The 16,152-nt window shown below is 42.9% G+C and overlaps 1 protein-coding gene across 1 annotated transcript in view; it reads right to left on the bottom strand.

Annotated features, from left to right (window-relative positions):
- The window catches only part of ANKRD55 (ankyrin repeat domain 55), a 115,693-nt gene that overhangs the window by 83,841 nt on the left and 15,700 nt on the right, over window positions 1–16,152 (bottom strand). The window contains exons 4-5 of the mRNA XM_033957663.1: window positions 15,209–15,318; window positions 1,568–1,628 (exon numbers count right to left, since the gene is read on the bottom strand). Coding sequence (XP_033813554.1) covers window positions 1,568–1,628; window positions 15,209–15,318 — 171 coding nt within the window. The remainder of the gene's footprint in view (window positions 1–1,567; window positions 1,629–15,208; window positions 15,319–16,152) is intronic.

Below are 16,152 nucleotides of genomic sequence, written 5' to 3'. Positions count from 1 at the left end.
CGATGGCAGCGGCAGTGGCAGTGGCTTGGGGAACGGCAGGGAGAAAGAAAGGGGGCAGGCAGGGAAACAGAAGGAAAGAAGAGAAACAGAAAAAAAGAAAGAAAGGTCAGGGAGAGAGGAAGAAAAAGTTGGGGGAGGGAATGAGGTGTGGAGGAGAGAAAGCATACAGGCTGATAGAAGGGAAGAAAGATTGGATGCACAGTCAGAAGAAGAAAGTGCAACCAGAAATCACCAGACAAGGTAGGAAAAATGATTTTATTTTAAATTTAGCAAAGTGGAGGCAGTATTACCACAGTTTTCAAAGGAATTTGCCCAAATAACTTAATAGTTAACTGGGTAAATTCCCAGAGATGAAAACTTCCCTTCACTTACTATGCACAGTTCTGAATTTATATCTGCTGTCTATATTTTACAATATGGTCACCTTTTACTAAACCGCAATAGTGGTTTTTAGCGCAGGGAGCCTATGAGCGTCAAGAGCAGCGCTGGGCATTCAGCGCAGCTCCCTGCGCTAAAAACTGCTATTGTGGTTTAATAAAAAGGATGGAGGGTATATTTGTCTATTTTTGTATGCTATAAAAACCAAATACAGAGAGAGACTGAGAGCTGTTGACGAAGAGCTACGTGTGTGTCTTTCTTCGATTCCAGCCAGAATATCAGCTTTGTGTTCAGCCAAACAGGCCCAGGTTTCGCACTGAATAAAGTATTTTATAATTTTTCACTATTCTGTTTACTTAATATTTCATAATAAAGTAATTATAAAATACTTTCTTTGTATTTATTTGATTCCTATTCAAGAGAATTACTTTATATATAGTCAATATAGGAACAGAGTTAAATTTTTTAACATTTTCTAATGGTGGTGTGCCTTGTGATTTTTTTCATGAAACAAGTGTGCCTTTGCCCAAAAAAGGTTGAAAAACACTGGCGTAGATCATTATCTGTTGCCATTTACTTGTTACTATTTGGGTTTCTGCCAGGTACTTGTGACCTGAATAGGCCTTTGTTACCTCTAATGTACCTGTAGTTCTTCTCAGGTAGCAACTTTTGCAATCTAGGCCTTTGTTGGAAACAGGGTACTGGGCTAGATGGGCCATTGATTTGACCCAGAATGGCTATTCTTATTCTACTATGTTAGGTGTCTATTGGCTTGCATTATAAAGGCTACCAGATTGTACACAAATGCTGATGCACAAATTTACCTACTTGTAAGAGGGTATAATGATATTTGTACTTTAAATGTGTGCAGATTAATTTTACAAAATATGTACCTACATCGCAAATACTTCTCCGCTCTGCTTAAATTACACCCCTTGGAATAGCTATATCCAAGTTATATAGGGGTAGGCACACACGTTCCATATGCATGCTTTTTTACAAGCCCTTTTTTTCATATAAAATAGGTTTACATGGAAAAAATGCTAATAAACCTACCCCCATGATCCCCAGAAGTAATTACTTCTATATCAGAAATCAAAGTGAAGCTGTTCAAACATATTGTAAAATAATTATTCTATCTTTCACCTTTAGGAAAACTATGATGATGAAACTAGAATAATTTGCTTACCTCATTATCCTGATGGTTAATTTCACTCAAAGTTGACTGTTGCAGTAACACTGTTAAAAGCCTATAGTATAAGGATAACACCACATTAAAAAATATTATATTCAGAATGGGAATATTGTCAGGTAAGAAATTAATTTTCAGTATTCATTAGTTAGGAAACTGTTTAATCCATAAACATAAATTCATAACGATAATAAAAACATACTGAGGAGCCCTTTTACTAAAGTGTTTTGCACTTACCCCCGTAGTCTAAAAAGTTGCTTGCACAAATTTATGACTAGTATGCAATTTGTAAAATAATGTAATCTGTGCATCTAAGTTAATTGTTAAATTGTGAATATCCCAGGACAGCCAGCTATGTGCTATTTAGACAGATGGGAGCCATTTCCAGCAGTCTAAATAGCACTGATTATCAATTCCATTGTCTTTTAGATCAACTGACCCATTAGACGTTTTGGCCTGGATTCTGTAACTGGCGCTGTTGTCGGCAGCTGATCACATGTCAATCAAGCGACAGCACTGGGTACAGAATCGCACCTCCAGCATAGGTAGGCACTGGAAATCTAGGGTTTTCTAGGCCTACATTTCCGATGCATAACTTTAATGTGAATTGCTCATCCATAGGTGCTTTAGGTCTCCTAATGCCACTTCCGGCATTAGCCACACCCACAGTGGCATTCGGTGGCCTAAAGCACCTATGGAGGAACAATTTTGGCGCCAAGTTTTTAGGCACCAGTAGGCGCCTTGAAACTCAGTTAAAAATGTCATTTAAATGGTGGTTGGGGTTTTTTTTTTGATGAGCTTGGGCACACATTGTTGCCTAAAAAAAATAGCACCTTTTAGAAAATCTGGGCCTTTATATTTTAGGACAGTTGTCATTAGACCAATTGTCCATTAGATGAACTGTCACGGACCCAAAATAATGTGGGTAAAGCCAATATTCGTGCCATATTGCATAGTTAACTTGCCTGGTTACCTTTGTGGGTATCACTGCTGAATATTTCCAGTGCCCACATAACTTTGGGGATCACCTTGACTCCGCCCCTGTACTGTTTAGACAGTGCTGCAGTGGTCAGAAGAGGTATTTAGAGATTAGGTGCCACTGATTATCCTCTTCCAGCTCCTCTGCGTGGTTTAACCGGTCAGGAGCCTCTCCTGCTCAGTTAAACCTTTTTGAATATAGGTCCTTATTCTTTGGACTTAATTATCTCCTTTGCGCTAAAGAGCACAAAGGGAATTTTAATAAATCTCTTCTTTTCTCTATTCAGTTTCAATTTATGTTTTGTTACCCATCTCAGCCCAACCAACCAGCTTCCTAAATTCTGAGTGTTATTTTGCCACTGTGCTGAAAAGAGTATCTTATTTTGTTACGTGCCAATTTGCAGAAACAAAAAAATTGACACAGCAAGAATCATCTCAATCCCAATAGCAACCCGCTCCACTCCATAACTCCTTATATATTCCTAAATGTCCAAATAACTTCTTATAATCCGCCTTGAACCGCAAGGTAATGGCGGAATAGAAATCACTAATGTAATATAATGATTCAGATCATTGATTGAACCATATCCATGTTATTCTCTTCTTTGCTGGGCTGAGATCTTTTCAGCATCCCTTCATAGTATCCATGCAATCTTTTATTTATTTTTAAAATTTATGTCCCACCTATACTTGGATGGGTTACAGAATAAAACATGAATAGTTTATGTATGTGTAACCTGTAACCCGTTCTGAGCTCTTTGGGGAAAATGAATTAAATAAATAAATAGCTAAATTATCAGTACATAGACATAATCTAAAAATGACAACATTCAAATCCACATTCATCCTTCCTCTTAAATCTCAACCTTGAGATATTGGAAGTAATGCTGTAATATCATTGGCAATCTTTGCAGGATGCCACAATGAGTTCGCCATTTCCTAGACAGATCTTTCTTCATCTTAACCTGGTATGATCTTGTAGATAAAACACCATAAAATCATGATAAAAAAACATTATTAGTCTGACCCAAGCCACTCAAAATGAGCATTAAAAGAACATGATTGACAAGAGCAAAAAGCACACAATAAATCAAATTGAAGCACTACCATTTGCTGACTCTTCCCAAAGGCAATCAAAGAACACAGAACAGTTTCCTTACTAACCCCTCCCCCCCTTTACAAAGATGCGTTAGGCTTTTTTATCACCGGCCGCAGTGGTATTAGCACTGATGCTCCTAGGAATTCTATGAGTGTCAGAGCTAATACTGCTGCGATTGGTGATAAAAAAAGCCTAACGCAGCTTCCTAAAAGGGGTGGGGGGAGGATAAATTCCTTCTGAAAACCTGACTGAGCTGCATTCAAAATATTCATTTTCTCCAAAATATTTCCAAATTGGATTGTAACTCATCCTTCTATAGTATAATCTTAATAAAAAGGGGAATCAAAGCAACCAGCCTATAGTCAATTCATGAATGCCTACATTTGTATTCTTTAAAACAGGAATTAAAATGTCACCTAAAGCATTAGTAAAGTTACCAGCCATTCGATGATAATTACTTTTAGGGTTGCAAATGTCATTCAGTTTTAGATCTGACTGTATTTGTATATTAGCTACTGTTTCATGCAGGGTGTCTACAATGCTATCTTGCTTTCTGGGGTGGGGGTGGGGTGTGTGGATTGGAACTAGGTTGTAACTGTTACTCCATGGAGGTTACTCTAGTGCAGGGGTGCCCAAAACGTCAATCGCGATCTATCAATTGATCACAAAGGCAACACCGGTATATCACAGAGCCAGTGTTCTCCCTGGCGTATTCCCCCATGGTCACTGTCTCACCTTTAAAGTATTTACGGCAGCCTGCAGAGTGAATGTAGCAGGCTGCCGTCAGCCTCTATAGCACGTTCCCTCTGCGGCGGTTCCATCCCTGACATCAGAGGAGGTGCGGGACTGCGGCAGAGGAAACGTGCTACAGATGCTGACAGCAGCCTGCTAAGTTCGCTCTGCAGGGTGCCGTAAGTACTTTGAACTTGTGGTAGTTAGACCCAGAGGGAAGAACGGAGGCAAGAGCTACTCGATGATCTAGTCTGAGGGAAGCAGTGGAGGTGAGGGAAGCAGCGGAGGTATGGCCCTGCACATCGGGGTAAGACTGCCTGTTGTGAGGGCCCTGGCGGGATGGGGGTTGCCTTAGAGATGCTGGATTGGGGGGGGAGACAAAAGGACCTTGAGGAGGGGTGGTAAGGTAGCCTTTAACTAAAAGGGAGGGGAAAGACAGGGCAGATCCTGGACTACTAGAGGGGTTAGAGAAGGAAAACACCCTGAACCGAGGTGCCAGGCCCTGGGGAGGGGGAAGACAAAGAGAGTGAGAGAGACAAAGACCTGGACCAAAGGTGTGAGGACTCAAAATGTTAGCAGAAGGAAGATAGAGAGAGGGAGAATCCTGAAACAAAAGGGAGGCAGAAGAGAGGGGGCAGATGTTGGACTATGAGAGGTGCAGACAGAAGAGACAGAGGGGGAGAGATCCTGAGGAAGAACAGGGAGATGCAAGATCATAATAGAAGAGGGAGAGAGAGGGAGACATGTTGCCAATAAGGGTGGAGAAGAGAGGAAGAAAAGTTGAACTCCTGGAGAGACAGAGAGAATGGAACGAGGTTGGTTGGGGAATGGAACGAGGTCTGGAGGACAGAAGAGGTGCACTCGGTATATACTGTATATAAATAAATATGGGGGTCTTTTACTAAGTCATGCTAGCTGATTTAGTGCGCACTAAATGCTATCGTATCCATAGAATATAATGGGCGCATTAGCATTTAGCGCGCGCTAAATCAGCTAGCGCACCATAGTATAAGAGGGGGGTATATGTTTACTATTTTTATTGTTGATAGATCATTTTGATTTGGTCATTTTAGATTCAAACAGTTTTTATTGATGCAAACAATATCAAAAACAACATAAGAGCATCACATTATGCATAATACAACAACAATGCATCAAATAATATAAAATAAGAAGCATAAATACCCCCCCACCTCCCCAACCATAACCCCCCTCCCCCCAATGGTATTCTCTAATTCACCTCACTATGACACATCAATACACTCTAGAACACCCATCTTAAGACCGCACTACGGCCCTTAGGATGCAAGGTTTGTAAATAAGGCTCCCATATATTCATAAACATCAACTTTCGCTTCTCAGGCCTTCCAGCATCTCTCGCCTCCCAGATGGCTAACTGATGTAACTGGTTTTACCAATGCCAAAACTTCGGGGGGGTCAGGGACTGTCCAATATTGTAAAATACATTTTTTGGCTAATAAACTCATCTTCCTACACAGCACCCGATGACCCTTAGGCAAATGTCTGAAAGCCTCTGGCAAATCTAAAACAAAATGGCTCAGGAAACTACGTAAAGATCTCCCAATTATTTTTGACATATAGGATATTATTCTTTTCCAAAAATTTTGAATAATGGGACAAGTCCAAAATGCATGTCCCAAAGTATGACTCCCAATCCCACATTTATGACACAATGGTGTAGGGAGACCTCCACTATAATATAACTGTGTACGAGTGTAATAAGCACATAATGTCACCCTATAGTATGTTTCTCTTAACCACGCACATGGGGTCACCCCCGGGGTCAACCTCAGAGTTTGAGCTATATCCCAATGTCCCCAAATTAAGCTTTAGATCTCTTTCCCATTTACCTCTAATGTACCTGTAGTTCTTCTCAGGTAGCAACTTTTGCAATCTAGCATATATACAAGATACCGAAAGAGACACCCCCTCTTCCCGAGTAAACAACTCTCGTAATTTAGCCCCCATATGCAATCTCAATTGTGCTCTGTCAAGGGATCTCACAAAGTGTTCCACTTGAAAATACGCAAACTGTGCACCCCAAGTATTTCCTACCTTAGTCATTTTAAAAGTAGCTTGCAAGCCAAAAAAGTGTGGGCACCCCTGCTCTAGTGCTTCACTTTCTTCCTTTTCTCTAGTGATCGTATGTGTTTATCCCATTTAAAAAAAATTCCACTACAGTATAATCTCGTTATAACGGAACCTCACCTATAGCGGATGAGGTCTGCTGGTCCCAGCTGTGCGCCATTATAAACATACAGAAAAATCATCGCATATAGCGGACTCACATATAACAGACTTTCAGATATAACGGACAACCAATTTGGTCCCCAGAGCCGCTTGTAGCTGTGGTTTTCTTCAGCTATAATGGACATGCAGGCTTGTAGCGTGCCGGTGATATAGTATCAAAATGCAGCCCAGAAGAAAATGACAGAGTATTTTTCTTTCCAGTACAGTACGACATAATGCTTTAGAACATCTGTTAGTGTTCTGGTTTTGCAATCATTTCGTGCCATACCAATGTTTTGCTGAGTTTTGTACTTGATGTTGCTGATATGGTTGTGCAGTGACTGTTGTTCATTGATTGAACGTTGTTTCAAGTTGACCTACATAAAGTTTTTAAAAAATGCAACTTTGGATATAACAGACCATTTTTCCAGGTCCCTTGAAGTCCGTTATAACGAGATTATACAGTATTGTTTTTGTCTCTACCACCTCCTCTTTGGGAGGGCATTCCCCACTCTGTCTGTGAAGAACTATTTCTTAACATTTTTGTGGGTTTACCCCATTGGAACTTCATATTTAAGATAATTTTATAACAAGCTACCTAACTTGTGTGGTATAGATGTGTGTGCAAATTGGAACAATTACTTCTTTTTTTTTTTTTTTTAACTTGTAGGACAGTTCAGAGTCTACCTAGATTCTCATTGCCACTAGTTAATTTATAGTTGACCTCTGTAGTATTCAGGCAGAGTAGTGCCTGAAGCATTTGATGATATTACATTTAACTAAGCATTTGCAAGAAAACTTAAGGAAAAATAAAGCACCAGTTTGCAAAACTCTAGGCTGTGTTGCTTCCTTCTCTTCTGTGTGGCTCTAGCAACATGAGAAAATGCTCTTTAAGATTCAAAACCAATTCCTATGTTTAAAAAAAAAAACACCTAAGAACCCAGTCTTGATCCATGTCAGGAGCAAAGGTCACACTCATAATTACTGATATACCTGACTCTCTTGAAGACTGAAGAAAAGCAGGGAATCCTTCCTAGTAGACGGCAAATAAATGGTATGGGAGAAGAGAAGCAAAGCATCAGATGAAATTTGTGGATTATCCATAAAGTAGTTCTTAAATATGTCCTTTGCAAAAATTGTTCCACATTGTGGGAAATTAACAGCATTATTTTCTAGATTTTCTAACTTGTTATAAAGACTAGAGTAATTATCATATTATCTTACACCAATTTTTTTTAGCTCACTCCTCTGGAATCTTGGGGGCTCATAATCAAAAGAGAAAAACATCCAAAAACCGGCCTAAGTCGGCACTTGGACGAACATTTCTTAAAAACGTCCATGTGCTGATAATAAAACCGGGTTTTGGATGTATTTCTAAATGACCTAGGTCTTCATAGTGCCGCTCAACGTCCAAAGCTAAACGGGGCGTTTTGGGAGGCGTGTCGAGGGCAGAAGTTGAGCGGGACGTGGGCCGGCTTAGACTTAGTCATACAGCATGTATAACCGAAAGTTTAACAACAGAGCCTAGACGGAACTTGGACGTTGTGACTTAGACCATGTAAAACATGGTCTAAGTCACACTCACCCACCTAAACTCACCAGATAAACACTGAAAACACATAACACAGACCCCCACACACTTACCCCAGTGATCACCAACCTCCCCACCCCCATAAAAATTTTATTCACAACTTTAAATTTCAGCCTCCAGACCATCATCACCTGGCCGCCTGGCATAGGAAAGCCTAGTCGTCCAGCCCAGAGGCAGCTGAAGTCATCTTGGGGATGGGTTAGGAACCCATAGAGAGGAGGACCCATGCCAATAAGCCACTGTAATCACTGCATTGATATTTAAACATGTGCACTCCCCTATACACCCCCAAAACCCTTTTTTACTGGCATATAAGTGGTAGCCATAAGGGCTATTGGGGTGGTAGCTAAGTGGGTCTAGGGGATTCTGGAGGTGGTTTGGGGGGCTCACCGTCACCTATAAGGGAGCTGTAGTGAGGAGAAGCCATGGCACCCTTTTTGTAAAGTTCACAGCAGTGCCCTGTAAGGTACCCCACTATTTAGGTGGCATGTCTGGGTGTGCAGTCCATCACTTTGCAGACCCCTCCCACGTCCAACAGGGCTTGTTCTAGGTGTTTTGGACTTGGACGGAAAGTTGGACGGAAATATGGTATAAAGATGGACGATTTAGTGGATTGGACGATCAGATGGGCAGGATGTATAATTAGATGATTTTCGAAAGTCAAAAAAAGTTGGACGTATCTTTCGAAAATATGTCTTAGGCTCTTTTTAACTTTGGACGACTTGCGAGATGGACGTAAACGGACTTAGACGTCCCTTTCGATTATGCCCCTCCACATCTTTTTATCCTGTATCATCATGCAAGCCATATTTGTCCAGGAGAAAATAAATTTTTCATTCTGAAGATGTGAAGATGGGACCTTTTAAGCTCATGTGCAGCAGCATCTTTAGATAATTTTTCTGTTAATCTAGTACAAAAAATTCAGTCTTATGATAGTAATCCAAAATATCACAGGGAGGATTTTTTTTTTTCTCAATAGGTATGGAAGTACTGTACATTGGTGTCTTCTGGCAACAGGATAATCAAATCCAGAACTTTATTCCATTGGTTTTGGACTAATGAGATAGATGAAAAGGAGCAGAGCAGCTGCCATGCTCCTGCGTGGAGCAAAGGTCTGCTGTTACCATGGAGACCAGGCAAAACCCATCTTTGCTCTTAAAGTAAATTACAGTTCTCTTTCAAATATTAGCAAGTGCCATGCCCCTTCTGCTGTCCAAACACAGGTTTCTCTCTATAAATGTTTCATTACAATGGAAATAGACCCTCTTAGGTTGGTTTAATTCTCCACTGCTGCACCATTTCAAGTGACGTACTAACAGATTTAAAATTAACAGCAAGCAAAAAAAAACAAACAAACAAACAAAAAAATGGAAGGAGCTAGAAACATAGAGCTGTTTTGTATGATGCAGTTAGACTTGCTATGTGAACTGACTTGCATAACTGACACATTAATAGCTGCTTTCATAAATATGTATGTGACCAAATCGTGCTATCTCATAGAAAGGTAGTTTTATGACTTTATTATAAGATTTTGAATTTAAACACAAGTGGGACTATTGTTTGGAAGGATATTAGCACCTTTCTTTTATAATAAGAGGATTCCCCTCCTTTGTAGAATAAATGGTAGGTGGCAGTTAACTCACTGAAAAGCTAGAAAATGAAATGAGCTAGGTGAGAAGGGAGAGTCTACTTGTACCACGTATTGCAAATGTTTTGTAAATTAGACACTTCCTCCATGTGCAGAAGCCTGGTTCTCCCATTCACTTCTGTTACAGCTAAGGTGAGCCTCCTCAGAGTAGAGGGGTCTCCTGCCGATTTGACGTTTCTTCATCTTTCGTCTCTGTATCTTCCCTTCCACTGCCATATCCAACATTTCTTTTTCTTTCCCACTGTCTACCATCTCTCTCCCTGCTGCGTGCCCCATGTCAAATCTCTCTATCCCCCTCCATGCACCACCTCTCCCTTCCTCCCCTCCATTATTTGTAATTTCATCCTCTCCCCTGACCATGCATGTCTGCCTCTCCTCTCACTGTGCCACCAACTTTCCTTCCTCGTCCCTCCCCTCCCCCTGTGCCATCAATTTTCTTTCCTCTCAGCCCCCTTTCACCACTTTCCTTCCTCTTCCCTTCCCTCCCCCTGTGCCACCAACTTTCCTTCCTCTTACCTAGCAAGCAATAGTGGCTAAGAACATAAGAATTGCTTTGCTTGGTCAGAACAAAGGTCCATCAAACCAGTATCCTGTTTCCAATAGTGGCCAGCCTAGCAGTTCAATAGCACTGACATTGAATATCTGGGCATATGTGGCTGGATAAATCTTATCCAGTTAAGTGCAATATTCAGCACTTAACCCATTAAGGTAAACTGCACAAAGTCAGGACAGTATTTTATTTTATGTAGTTCTAGTCATGCCATTATCTTACTCAGGTAAGTACTGAATATCAGTATTTAATAGCATAAGTGCTGTCTTTGTCCTTGAGTAGATTTACCAGCCGTCTGGGAAAACCCAGACCTGTCCAGGTGCCCGGATGGATTTTCCCGAAACCCATAGTTTGTTTGGGTTTTGGACAGTCCCGCCTTGTCTGGAAGGCCTCTCAGCATGTGCAGATAATATCACATGTCTCCATGTATGCTCGGAGGCTCTCCAGACCCGGCAAGAAAGAAGAGACGAGGTTGTATGGGGGTGGGGCTGAGGGTGGAACAGGGTGGGTTTCGAAGCATAATGGGGCAGGGTTTGGGGCATAACTGGGTGGGGTTGGGGTCAGAACGGGGTAGGGCCATGCGTCCAGGAATTTTAGCTTCAGATATGGTAACCCTACTCTTGAGTACCTACAAAATAAACATTTACAGCTTATGCGCTAATCGGGTATATTCAGCAGCATTATCATGTTAAGTGCCACTGAATAGGCACTGTTCACCATGGGCAAGCAATTTAAATAACTTTGAACCATTTCTGGTCATTTATATCACTTTGGGGCCTTTTACCAAGCTATGAAAAGTACTAATGCGTGCTTATCACAGCTTAAAATTGCATACTGCTGGACTTGCTGAGGCATCCCGCAGTAAGGTGCGCTTGTGCATGCGCTAACCACATGCTAAAAATATTGTTTATTTTTTGACTGAGGGGCATGTCAGAGGGCAGAGAGTGGTTATTTTTGCACTATTAGAGTGCCAGTATTGCTGCTTGCTAACTGTTGAGTCCAGGATTAGCACTATAAAACAGGTGGTGGTAGTAAGGGCTCATGAGCTAATTTTTGTTAATAGCAACCAGTGGCGTACCTAGCATATGTGACACCCGGGGCCCATTATTTTTTGACACCCCCCCATCTGTACGAAAAACATGATTTTTAGTAACAAGCCACACGTCACACATGAGTACCTAGGAAAAGGCAGCATCTTACATATGTAGTAAACAGTACATCAATATACCCATTGTAAAACTAAACAAGCCAGACTAGTACAGATCAATCCTGCAGTCAATCCTAACAAAAAATCCCATGTCTTTTGAACACACAGAACACAGAAAACACCTTCGCCTAGTATGGAATATATCATCACAAACTAACCCCTCCCCCTTTTACAAAACTGTAGTGTGGATTTTAGCCACGGTGGTAACAGCTCTGACGCTCATAGAATTCTGAGCATCAGAGCTGCTATCACCACGGCTGGTGCTAAAAAACGCTCCACAGTTTTGTAAAAGGGGGGATAAAATAGTAAGAAGCTGGACTCTGCATACAGTGCACCACAGAAACAGTGACACATGTCTCCTAAAGCAATAAATAAATAGAAATTTTTTTTTCTACCTTTGTCTTCTGTGGTTTCTGCTTTCCTCATCTTCTTGTAACTCTCTTCCTTCCATCCACTGTCTGCCGTGTCTCTTCCCCTATATGGCATCTTCTCTCCTTCTATGCCCCTTCCAGAAACTGTATGCCTCCCCCTTCCATCTCTCCTTTCACCCCCATTGGTCTGGCATCTCTCTCCTCTCCTTCCCTCTCCCACACCTCTTCTCTGCAATCCCTTTCCCTTTTTTCCCTCATTTTCCTTTTCAATTTATTTTCTGCATCTGTCTAGATTACGTTCTTACTACCCTCTCATCAATGTCCTTTATTACTGTCTACCTAAAGCTTTCCACCTCTTTCCCTCACCTCTCCAGTGTTTCCCTAACTCAATCCTTTTCTCCCCATCATGTGCCCTCCTTTTATTTATCCCCTCCTTCCATCGTGTACCCTCTTTCTCCAACCCTTCCATCTAGTACCTTCTCCTCTCTCTGTCCACTTCCATCCAGCATCTGCTCCCTTCTTTCTCTTCTCCCATTTCCTTCCTGCATTTGCTCCCTTATCTCTCCCATCTGCACTTCCATCCAGCATAGGCTCCCCACTACCATCCAAAATCTGCTCTTTCTCTCGCCATTCACCCCTCTTCAATCAGCATCTTCCCCCTTTCTCTCCCTCCAATATCCTTCCCCCTTATGTCTCTCCCCTTTCTCTGTACATCAATTCTATCAGCACCACCATTCCATACCACCCTGCCCCCTTTCTTTCCCTCCACCACTCTTCCATTCCAGCAATCCTGCTCCTTTCTCTCCCTTCATGCAGCAAGGTTCCACGATGATTGTAGCTGCCGGCTGCCAGTCCACCCCACTCCGACGTACTTGCTCTGGAGCGGACTCAGCAGCCGCATGCTGGAAGGTCCCACGATGACTCGTCTGCTGACTTTGCTCCAGAAGAAGTAAGTTATGTCGGAGGGGGTGGACCCGGCAGACGCAGGGAGTTGTGACAAAGTACCACAATGACTGCGTCTGCCGGGTCCACCCCCTCCGACGTAACTTACTTCTTCCGTAGCAGAGCCGGCAGACGAGTCAGCGCGGGACCTTCCTGCACCTCAGCACGGCTGCTGACTCTGCTGCAGAGAAAGTAAGTCAGAGGTAACGTGACCATTTATTTTTTTCATCAAAAGGGGACATCTGTTAATTGACTGTGTATCCTGTCTTTCATTTCTTTCTTTCTGCACTCAGGCCAAACAATTGTCCCTTTCTATTCCCTCCCTCCTTCCTTCCCATGTCCTTAGTGCCCCCATTGCCTCCGTTCTGTGTCCATAGTGCCCCCAGTGCCTCTATCCCGTGTCCATAGTGCCCCCAGTGCCTCTGTCCCATGTCCATAGTGCCCCCAGTGCCTCCTTCCCGTGTCCATAGTGCCTCCAGTGCCTCATTCCCATGTCCTTAGTGCCCCAGTGCCTCCTTCTCATGTCCTTAGTGCCTCTGTCCTGTGTCCATAGTGCCCCCAGTGCCTCTGTCTTGTGTCCATGGTGCCCCCAGTGCCTCCGTCCTGTGTCCATGGTGCCCCCAGTCTCTCCGTCCTGTGTCCATGGTGCCCCCAGTGCCTCCGTCCCGTGTCCATGGTGCTCCCAGTGCCTCCGTCTCATGTCCATGGTGCTCCCAGTGCCTCCGTCTCATGTCCATGATGCCCCCAGTGCCTCCGTCCTGTGTCCATGGTGCCCCCAGTGCCTCCGTCCCGTGTCCATGGTGCCCCCAGTGCCTCCTTCCTGTGTCCTTAGTGCCCCCAGTGCCTCCTTCTTATGCCCCCCACTATCTTCCAGATTTTGGCCACCCCCAAAGCCAGCCTGCCTGTCTACCTATCTCCCTCCCTCCCTGCCGCACTAAAGCCAGCCAGCTTGCCTGCCTACATCCTGCCCTCCCTGCTGCAGAAAAAAAAAGCACCTCTCCTCTTCCTTTCCCCCAGTCCGCGCCTGCAATCTTACCTCCCCCCGCCGACAAGAAGTCTTTCCGATGCCAATTCTGATGTCAGAGAGGACGTTCCGGGCCAGCCAATCACTGCCTGGCTGGCCCGGAACATCCTCTCCGACGTCAAAATTGATGTTGGAAAGACTTCTTGTCAGCGGGGAGGAGATAGGATTGTAGCGGCGCGGCCGGAGGAAAGGAAGGGCAGGAGGACCCGGACCTGGCCGGCTGTGCACCCCCCAAGCCATGCACCCTGGGTGGACCACCTCCCCCTTGGTACGCCACTGATGGCAACAATAGTGTATGTCCGGGTGGCCATTAAATTGTAAAATGAAAAACTGGACATTTTCATACCGTGGCAAAAAGTGGCCTTGGTGTATGGGAAAGGCCTGTGTTATGGGCAAGCTAAGACCACATTTTCCCACAGCTTTGTAAAAGTGCCCTTTGAACTGTCTATTATTCAAAGCAATGAACGGCACCGCCCCCACCTACCTAAATGATCGCCTAAACCAGAACAAATCAACCAGGCCAAGGAGGACTAAGACCCCATTTACTCACCCCCCCTAATCAAAGTCACACAGCGCAATAAAATGTACGACAGCCTGCTCGCAACGCAAGCAGTGAAACTAGATCACCACCTCTCCAACATACTGACAACGACTGACCACAAAACATTCCGAAAGAAATTAAAACCCTGCTATTCAGAAAATTTATCAAGACAAACTAATACATCTCCTTAACTATTCCCAATCTTGTAAATTTTCCAAGCAAAGACTCAATCATGTAATTAGTATCCTAACCTATAATTCTCCTGGAAATGTCCAGTTATCTTCTTTTGTAATCCGCCTAGAACTGCAATGTATTGGCGGAATAGAAGTCACTAATGTAATGCATACTGACCCCCTTGGTTACTTAGGAGCCAGAAAACTTTGGGAAGTACTGTAGGACTGGCATGATAGAACTATGCAATTCTCTTGTCCTTAAACTGAGTGTGAAATTGCTCTTTATCACCTTGCATATTTATAAAAATTAGCAGGTGATTGTTGGAGAAATTGCAATTTGAGTTTACTGAAGCAGAACATAAAATATTCACACATATTTCTTGAGGAAGGGCCTGAAAAATGAAGATCAAATAGGTCTCCTCACTATAAGTGACTGTAAGCTCTAATGCCACCTCTGAAAACACTCACTGATCAACATTACCATTGGTGGGGAGCTCAAAAATCATTTACAGACAGAACCTTTGGGACATACCTTACATCTGACTCAGCAGTGGCAGCATGCAAAGGCAATCTTCCATTTTTGTCTGGTATATTCTGTTTTGCTCCATTTCTGAGTAGACTTAAACAGCCTTCAAGCCATCCCTAGAGAAAAAGTTAACATTCAAGTGTAAAGAAAAAGCATTGATTTCTGCAGTAAGACTGCCTTTTATTATATATATTCCTAATTCCTTTCTTTTTTTTGCAGTAGTCATTGTTTTAAAATCCTTTTTCCTAGACTGCAATACAACAAGCAGCCTAGGGGTACAATAAAATGATTATTTATTCTTCTGACACAATTGCTCCTGTAAATACAGCCAGATTATTGAAGTTTTCTTTAATCACAGAAAAGGGAAGCTATTGACTATCAGTTACTGCAGTTATATAATTCAACAAATTCTAGGGATCTTAGATTTTCACTCTATGGCAACCTCAGAATGTCTGAGGGGGCCAAGATGACAGACACACCAGGGGCTACTCTCCCGTTCCTGTCTTTGGGTTCTGTTATGTTCTTAATACTTCTTTGCTGTTAATTTCTAATGAGTAAATGAAAGGATAGGGAGGAAGACAGTGAGATTGGAATTTCACAAGCTCCTCATGGACTAGGTAGACTGCAATGAAGCAACTAAGTAGTACATTTAAACTGGATAAATGAAGAGGGAGGGATCCAAGATGGCTGCACGTTAGGTCTGGCGTCTCTTACCTCTCCCGAGGGGCCGGTTATCTCCTTGATATTCTTCATTTATTTGAATCCTCTACAGAGCTTTTTGCGTCCTGATGCCGCATACCAAAAGGAAGGGGGTTCTGAGAATGGCTTCCTCCCAGCTCAGAACCTCTACGCCGGTACAGCAACAAACCCTGGAGAGGTTTCTGAGCCAGCTTACAACCTCGGAACCGAGAGAAGAGGGCCCTGCTGCAAGTCTGGATGATGGAGCGTCC

This window comes from Geotrypetes seraphini, chromosome 1, assembly GCF_902459505.1.
Source record: "Geotrypetes seraphini chromosome 1, aGeoSer1.1, whole genome shotgun sequence".
Lineage (NCBI taxonomy): Eukaryota > Metazoa > Chordata > Amphibia > Gymnophiona > Dermophiidae > Geotrypetes > Geotrypetes seraphini.
The sequence above is the reverse complement of the archived record's forward strand: the minus strand, read 5'-3'. Positions and strand labels throughout refer to the sequence as shown.